At 37.4% G+C, this 9,158-nt stretch overlaps 1 protein-coding gene across 2 annotated transcripts in view; it reads left to right on the top strand.

Moving 5' to 3' along the window:
- The first annotated feature begins 1,190 nt into the window (after positions 1-1,190).
- The window catches only part of roraa (RAR-related orphan receptor A, paralog a), a 211,532-nt gene continuing 203,564 nt past the window's right edge, over positions 1,191-9,158 (top strand). The window contains exon 1 of one of the 2 annotated variants that reach the window (XM_028039635.1): positions 1,191-1,542. In XM_028039635.1, the coding sequence (XP_027895436.1) occupies positions 1,389-1,542 (154 nt within the window). In that variant the 5' untranslated portion in view covers positions 1,191-1,388. The remainder of the gene's footprint in view (positions 1,543-9,158) is intronic. The other variant, XM_028039645.1, reaches the window with a different exon arrangement.

The following is a 9,158-nucleotide window of genomic DNA, read 5'->3' as shown; positions in this document are numbered from 1 at the left end:
AATTAATTTGTGATGAGCAAATAACTGTGTTTGAAAGACGACTGCTTATTCACAAGTGAGATACTCAATAGATTCTTTTTTTTTTTTAACCATAAACCGAGGAGAAGTTAACTTCTTCTCTTAAACACGCCATTAAAGCAGCTGTTTAAAATTCGTCTTGAAGGGGATAAAGCTTTTGGCTTCGTCACTTTTATGACTTGTGTGAGCAGTCTGCTTGAAGGGCAGGACCATGTCAAAGTCCACGTGCCTTGCTTTCAAGAGGCGTGGTTCCGCTGATCACATGCAGAAAGCATGGTGTTTGCAGGTTTTTTTTTTCTTTTTCTTTTTTTCTGCGCAACAAGCGGTGCATGAATTCCGTTTCCTAGAGTGACGTTTGATGGCAGCCACAGACAGCATTGTATCTTAAAACGCATTCTCTCCAAAGCGCTGTCAGCTCTCTCTTTTATCAGGCAGAGCGGAGACCCGCATGTTATTCTGTGAGTAAGGGGGAAGAGTTCTTTCATCAGCTCCTGCAGACTACTCATATATGCAGTCCGCTCCTCCCACAGGGGGATGTTGGAGATTAGGATGATGGTGATTTTTGATGAAAAATAATGAACTGACTACTGACTAGTCCCGTTTGAATACTTTTGCATTAGGATGGGCAGTTTCATGTCTGAAAGAAAGAAGCCTGCAGACTGCTGTAGTGAGGCTCAGCCTGCAAAGGCAATGCCCACTAAAGGAATTTGCAGTGAATATTTCATGCACCTCTGCAGCTTCTGGCTAATTTTGCAGATAAGATGTTCCTAGCTACAAAAGCTTTGACAGGAAATACAAAGATAGAACTAATAAATGATTTACAGAGTAGGTTTTGCAAAACATCACGGATGTTGTAGCTTGACATACAGTGTAATGTTTAAAGTGAATGTTTTTAATCTTGCAATAATTCTGTAATGATGTTTTGTGATAGTTTGGAGCAACTTTAAGTTTCAAACGTAAGAGGACTGTGTAGTGCAAGCAAGCAAAAAAGTATCATCTCTTGATTGATTTAATATCTAAATGCATGCATTCTTTGGTGAAGGCTGCGTTGCATTAAATTACCCCAGTTCTCATGTAAAACTACACAGGGTCGATCAGCTTGGATTACTTTCAGGCCTACCATCTATTCTTCTGCTATTGACAACCTCTCCCTCTTAAGCTTGCATGACTGGAGCTCTCACTAGCGCTGCTAGTGGACAATCAAACCTACACACCCACCACCAGACAGACTCGCATTTCTCATTTCTTACTTCTAGTCTAAATTAGATAGCAGGACGTAGTGTCGGAGCTCACAAGATCGCAGAGAATTAGTTTGAAGCATTAGCATTAGTTTGACAGTGAAGCCGAGAAAAGGAGAGGAAAAAATCAACATGGAGTCCCCTCCAGATCCAGCGAGCGACCCGGGCAACAGCGCCTCGGAGCCGGCTACCCCGGTCAGGGAAACCCCGGTAAACCTGGAGACGCTCCGGAAAGCGGACCATCCAGCCCCGGTTCGAAAGCAGACCTGCTCAAGCACCAACAGAGGTAAGCAAGCAGCAATTTGACAGTTTCGGCGGGTGAGGAACACGGACCGATCGAGGCACATTTTAATCCAACTTCAAAATAAATCAAATCGCACAACCTCCTAAATAACTGCACCCTGTTTTAATTCACCCGTAGCTTTTTTTAAAAATATATATATTTATATGCAAGCGGGGGTATTTGACCAGTTTGATTGTAATTAGCGCGTTGGTTGGTGTATGTATGTGTGCGCTGCTTCACTGACAGCCAAAATCATGGGGGGTGATACGGTCACAGATGTCACATTTACTCCGACTGCAAGATTAATCAATTATCCAGGAACTCAGACCCCACTAACAGGAGCTGCCCCCCATGCCCACACAGGCCAACCTGCCCGCTCCGGCGCTATTTTGTCAAAGTGTCGAAAGTGAACTTTGGGGAAACTGTGGGTTAGTTTATCGATCAGTCCCGTTCTGTTTGGTCGTAGGGACGTGTCCTCCGCCAGTGCCTCACGCAACGTCGTCTCGCTGGGTTTTCACTGATTTAGGCTGTTCCAATGTGCAAAAAAAAGGCGCCCCGGCAGCTGGATTATATACTGTTGCAAACCGAAAGGTGCTTTACATATATATATTTTTACTATTATTAATATTAATATTACTGTTGTTATTATTTGTAACCTAATACTATTTAGCAATAAGGCGGAACAAGCCCCTCATATGAAAAGTCTGGTTCTTCTTACATGATTTATCCATCACGTCCCGTCCATGTTGTACAGTACAAGACAGTATGTTTAACCACACCCCCTCTCCACTGTCTCCAGTATACAGACTAACCGGGCTCGGCCAAGTTCAAAGAAATAAGAATTTCTCTGCTGATTCCCAACAAGCAGAGTTCACATTGTGCTAAGGCGAGCGGTGTAGGTGGGACAATTATTTCATTGAACGTCGGGCTTTGCATGCGTACACTCTCCTCCGGTGCTGCGCGCGAGGGGTATATTTAGAATGTGATATGGTGAATGTGGAATGTAAGCTGGTTATGTAACAGGTTTAGCCATAAACAGAGGCGCGCAACCGAGAGCAGGAATCATCATCAGGATCGCGGATCTTGTTCACGCTTAAAGAATAGTGTTCACCCACTCCTCAGCTCCTATCACCACGGTTGCTTAATTTAAAGATATAAAAGGGTCTCCACTTTTAGCGCTTATTATTAATACACCTCTTAAAGGCGAAACTGTGGAACTTTGTGGGCTGGCGCGCGCTGCCTGAGCGCTTATGTAATAGAGAGGTCAAGACAGGTAGTTTGGAAGCTTCCTGGATTGATTTCTTCTTTCACAAGTTTGACTTTGAGACACTCCTAACCTGCTGACCCATATTCACCCCACCCTTTTATGCACAGGATTAAAGTGCGTCTGGGAAAGAGAAAGACAGGGAAAAAAGAACGCCTTTGGTGTGTTATGTAATGCTGAATGGGGAGAAAAAAATAAGTGAGACAATCTCTGCACTATGGAAATATTTTTCTCATCTCACTAAAAGTTTATCTTTCCCTTTTTACAAAGACTAAGGGTGTATGATGGCTACCTTGAGCAGGAGATTGCTTCAAATAAGTGTTGGCAAAACTTTTTGAAAACTTCAAAAAGTCAAATGTGCCTGCTAAAATGTCCTAATTAGTTTAATATGTACTCATTTAATTTTGATGAAGTCAAGTCAGTTTTTCTTCGTTTCTTTTCTTCTTTTTTTTTTTTTTTGTCGCTACCACTTTTGGCAAAGAATTCCAACCTTTTCTTTTTAAATGGGCTCATCTAACTGTTGAGATCATTTTGCCCAGTCGGTCTACCCTTTCTGCTAAAAAGGGGGAAAAAAGAGGAATGAGTTGTGATGAAGGTATGCGGCATTATTGACACGCTTTAAAAATTTTATTCTAATGATGTGGCATCGTTAGAATAATTTTACCTCGCTCTGAAGCAACCAGCTATGGACTGTTTATGGCAACAGCTGCTTTATGGTTTGGAAGCTCAACTTGCGAGTGAGTTTGGCTTTAGCTGAATATAGTTGAAGCAGAATATGAGCTTTTTAAATGAAGATGGCATGTAAACCTTATCCCTGGCAGCCACAGCTAATACATGTTGTTTACTGGTATTAAGACATTTGTCAGCTAGTTTAACTTTTGCTTTAAGATTGTGACTAAAAGCAGAATAAACCTTTTAAATCTGTTGCATCTAAAAATATATTGTATTGTATCTACTTATTGTATGTAGGACTTTTCCCTCACAAAAAACAGCTAAAGGCAAATTGTAATAGCAACAACTACCTCAAGTTTAAAACGCTCAGTTTGCAACCAAGTTTGACTTTAGTATTAGCACTGCTAAATTTGTTAAAGCAAAACATAAACTTTTAAAATGAATTTAATATTCATTTTCAAAGGCATGTACCTCTTGCCTGACCATCACAGCTAAGAAGTGTTGTTCATTGGCAACCTCCGTTTTAAGAAACTCGTGTAGCATGCTTGTGTTAGAACTAACACTTAATCTGCTAAAGCTACATAGAAGCTTAAATTCTTAAAATTCTCAACCACAAGCTCTACTATTTTTCCTAGCTTTTAGTAAGTTGATACATTTATTCCCAACACAGTAAATACAAACATACGAGCCTGTTTTCTGCAGGACACCACATGGCAAATAAAAATAGTTAGTAGCTGACTTAACCAACATCAGCATCTAGTTTAGATGGGATTTTTTTCCAAAATAAGGTAGCAAGGGCTTTTTGTATTTACTTACCCATGATTCATTGTTACAATGTTCTAATAGTAGGAAATTACTGCAGTTTTTGGAAAAAGAGGTGTCAAATGTAGGACAGCATGGAAATATGCAGGACTTGTAAAATATTTTTTGGGGCTACAGTTCTAGGCTCGATGTCCAAACCTTTTCAGGCACACCACCTTAGACTTTCATGAATACATTTTTAAGTTGATTGTAAAAGGTAATACTCTGTGTAAAGATGTGAAACTGCCTGTTTGCTCATTTAACAACTGATATACACCCAAAAATTAGGCTGTAGCTCTGGTGTCTAGATGTTAATTTAGTGGGAGTTTGTGTTAAACACAGTGCTGAAATTTTGCATTTGTGTGCAGTTGTATACTTAATAAGGAAGTAAATAGGTTTCTTTTAAAGGTATTCAAATAGATAGTCATGTTTTTTAGCAGCAGTTAGTTTTTGTTTGGCCCACTGATATATTTATAGATTTAGTAAAAAAAAATTTGCATGAGGTACCTGCTGTCTTCTGATTATGCCATTTGCTACTGTTTTAAATTCTGTCAAGTGTTTTTGCCTGCCTGGAATAAAAAAAAAAAAAAAAAAGGAAAGATGTTTTGGGAATTGGATTCATAGTATGAAAATAACACCTGATGCTGCAGTATAAAAATATTATTTCTCCTTTTTAATAATCGCTTTACCAGACTTTATCCTGCAGTCTTATTTTGGTGATGCAAAATTAGAGCTCTCAGCTTATTTTTTATTTAGATGTTGTGGACACGATTTGGATAAACAACAAGGACTTTGAAGGGTTTTTGTAGTTCTTTCACACAAAATCTTAGTAGGGTATTGGCGTAGAGGCTGCATGCCACTGAGGTGGACAGTAGTGTTTCTTTGGCCGTGGCATTCTCAAATTCTGGAAATTTGGACTCTCTTGTTTTTGGATGGAAGCTACATGTACAGCTCGGATAGATCCGGGATTTAAAGTTTCATTATGTGCTACGTTAAAGCTTAAATTGAGTTTCCATCCTCCTGTGTTTTCGATTCTTAAAAGCAAATCAAGTCATAACTTCATCAGCTTCCTTTTGTTTGTACCAGTCAGACTCTTAAATGTTATAACCGTCATCCTTTGTCTTCTCTGACACAAAGTGCTGCTTCATAAATGGTTACAGCTGCTCCTCATTTAAACTTTGACGTAACGTCTCCTTGTTTATGGGTTTCAAAGGTCAAATAACATTTTTAATGTACCAAATTTATCTGTGTCTCATGTGATTGAAACTTTAGTAGATAAGTAGCAATACGTTTTTTTTTGCTATAAAGACATATACACATTATCCTATTAAATAGAAATGTACAATTCTGTTGGTTCCTCTTGTCTTAAGAGAGGAGAATGTAATATCTAACATCTTGTAAAATTTTCATTTAGCAGTTTTTAACTGTACTTTGTAAATTGTGAACTTGCAAGCATGAATAAATAGGCTGAAATGTTTCATATAATAATTTTTGGTGATTGATTAGGTCACCTTTTGTATGTGATGATTCTAAATGAACTATTCACATGCCTGAACCTTTGTGTAGCAATCAATGCAACATGTTTAAAAGTTGCGTTCCTCAACATTTAGTCAGAAAAAAAAAACATTAGCACCAATGTATGCAACCTACTCCTCACATATAAAATCCACCAGTTAAGATATTTTCCTCACGGTTAGATTTATATAATTTTATTATGAATTTATGGATATAAATTAAAAATTGACTGGTTTCTTTAGTTTAGTCTAATTACCAATTATAATTGGTAATTAGAGCTTGTCTGTCACATGTACAGTTAGAAATTCTTGGGCAAGAAAGCCCAAATTAATATTCATTACATTTAAACACTGGAAATAAACTTTGATTTACTTAAGCAAAATCATTTTACAAAAATGTTTATTGCCTAAGGAAGTTGTAAAAATACAATACCTTCTAATAGCTATTTTGTTTGAAATTACTTCTGTGAGACGTCTTTTGTAGTCACCCCTCAAGAAAATCTGCCCCACTCATAGTCAAACATCTGGTTGAAATGTTCAACCCATTTCATTTTACCCTACAGCACATGAGGTCACATTTCTGCAAATATTGGTCGATTTCATGGAGACAGCTGTGATGGTGAGCTGTCTCCATAAAATTGGTTAAATTGTGAATATTTATATTGATTGACTCATGATTTCAGAAAATATTGAAACACATGTATTTCAAACGAATTTAACAACACTGTTTTCTTTGTCTCTTAATAAAGAAACATGATGTAAGAAGAACTTGAAATGCACAATGCATCAGAAATGCATAATCTAAAACACTGGGAAAATTAATATGTAATATATATTAATTACATTTGCTACTTGGTTGAAATATGCTTTTAGTGTAACATATTTTACAAGCTATTGATAAAGGTGTAGTGCCTTAAAAATAGGAAAATGGGTCTAGTAAAGCAAATGTATGATTTGCTTTACTAGAGCAAATCATACATTTGCTTTACCAGAAATACCTTTTAGTAGCATTCAACTTTGCCTGAAAATAAACTTTTGACCTCAAGCATTGAGGCTGGGAAAGTCAGGAATGAGTACGTTTTTTTTTTCAGTTAGGTTAGTCAGGCAACTTTTATTTTGGTTTAACATTAGAGGGTTGGCCCCTGGAGGAACAGGCGGGAGTTTAACACTTTTTTTTTTATCTATTATTGAGAGGAGAACATTTGATCTTTCTCTCATGCTAGGAGATTGAAATCTATTCAATGAGTTACGATGTGGGAATTGTTAAAGTGTTTGGTACAAGAGAAGCCGTATGAAAAGACTTCATGAAATGAACAAAATGCTTTAGAAAAATTTAACTGGTCGCCCTTGACTCATAAAAATACTAAAACATGTAGAGTATGTTATGCTTTTTACACTTCGCACTAACATGTTGTTGCTTACCTTCTGCAAGAAACAATTGTTTGAGTTCTGTATTTCATCCATGAGGGATTCTATAAACTTTTAGACCAATTTTATCAAATAACATGTGACTGTTTCCTTTAATATATAATTTGTTAAAATTTCCATTATCTATATCTTGTGTAATGTGATGCAGAAACTTAATTTATTAACATTCAAATGACATCCTGGTGCTTTTAATCAGGCCATGTTTGAAATGTGGGACTTTTTGCTGCTTTACTACAAAGCCATTTGTTGTCTGTTTCATTATAAACTACCTTGCAAAAGTCTATAAAGATTTTTTGTCACAATTTGACTCTTCTCACTTTGGTTGATTTTTGTTAGGATTTGTGACAGATCAACACAAAGAAATTATCTAACTTTTAAATAGTTCTCCTGTGTGTAATTTCTGTATGAATGTAGTCAATTTACAAAATCCTCAAAAGTTGTTCACTAATGTTAGGGAACATTGTTAAACAAAAGTGTTATGAATAGGGCTGGGACTTTAACACATTAATTTTAATTAATTAATTACATAGTGCTAACATTTTTAATACAAACATTTTTGCATGTATTTTTCATTTTTACATACAAAAGTCCCGAACCGGAACCTTTCTGTTGCATTTCTGGTACACCCATAAATTTGATGAACAAGCAACATCCGTAAGCAACAGTGATGGATGACAAAACCCTTTTTCTTGGCCCCCTGGGGGCCACCTAAAGTGACTGGCTGGTTGAACAGAGCATTAGTCAGAGAAACATTCAAGAAACCAATTGTTACTTGAGAGGAGTTTCAGAGGTCCACAGCTCAGGTGGAAAAGTCTGTGGACAGGGCAGCTATTAGCTGCGTACATTGAGGCAGGAGGGAAAAGAAGACAGCGACCTTTGAAAGAAAAGAAATCCTGTTTGTATCAAGAACACAGCAAATGTGAAAGAATGTGCTCTGGTCAGATGAGAACAAAACAGAACTATTTGGCCTACAAGCAAAATGCTATGAATTCTGGAAAACGCACACTGCCCATCAAGCTGCAAGGATGGTGGAAGCAAAACTGTCAGAGAACGGTAAAGACTTGAGACTTGACACTTGACACTAATAATCTTACTCATTAAGCCACACCTTTAATTAAATGGTTAAGATCAAGGAACATTCATGTTGTAATGGCTCAGTCACTCTACACTTCCACTGAGACTATTTTGCAAGTCTTGAAAATTGTTCCAATGCTCTCAAGACACAATCTGGCTGAACATAAGCTACTTTGAATAGAGGCACACCTCTAACCTCTGAATGTGTAAAGTTGGTCAACAGTAGGCTCTGAGTACAAAGGCATACAGCATTTTTCCAAGTTTGATTTGTAGCAAATTTTGAAAACCATTCATGTTCGTTCATTTCACACAACACTTCCTGCCAGACTCTTTCATGCTAAACGTTTTTATAGATACCTTTGCAACATATTATATATACGAAAACCAGTCTGATAGAATTATACCCTTACTCAAACTTTAACGAGAAAATTTCTTTGGATTTATTTTAGGTGAAGCTTGAACAAACTAGTGTGCAACCTCTAACAGGCAGTTCTAATTAAACAAACTCAAGAAACTTAACTGACATCAGTGACAAAGTTTTATTCCACTGGGATAGTTTATTTTGGAGTTTGAATCACCAGTGACTTAACTGGGGCTGGCGAGGAAATTTCAGCTTGTGACAGACACCAGATTTGATTTGAAATCTCCAGTGGTGATTGAAGGCTTAGATCTGTGGCCCATTTACAGAAGTTTGAATCTTAGATAGGAAAAATTTGAATAGTTTTGACCGGAACTACTCCAGATGCATTATTGGAGAGCGTTAAAGGAGTCTAAATTTAATGTGGTACACTGTGACCTAAGTACTGGTTGGCTTCACGCAGCTCTGTGGCTCTCTGATATGAAATGGATTCCTCAGAAGAGGACGA

This window comes from Xiphophorus couchianus, chromosome 2, assembly GCF_001444195.1.
Source record: "Xiphophorus couchianus chromosome 2, X_couchianus-1.0, whole genome shotgun sequence".
Lineage (NCBI taxonomy): Eukaryota > Metazoa > Chordata > Actinopteri > Cyprinodontiformes > Poeciliidae > Xiphophorus > Xiphophorus couchianus.
The sequence above is the reverse complement of the archived record's forward strand: the minus strand, read 5'-3'. Positions and strand labels throughout refer to the sequence as shown.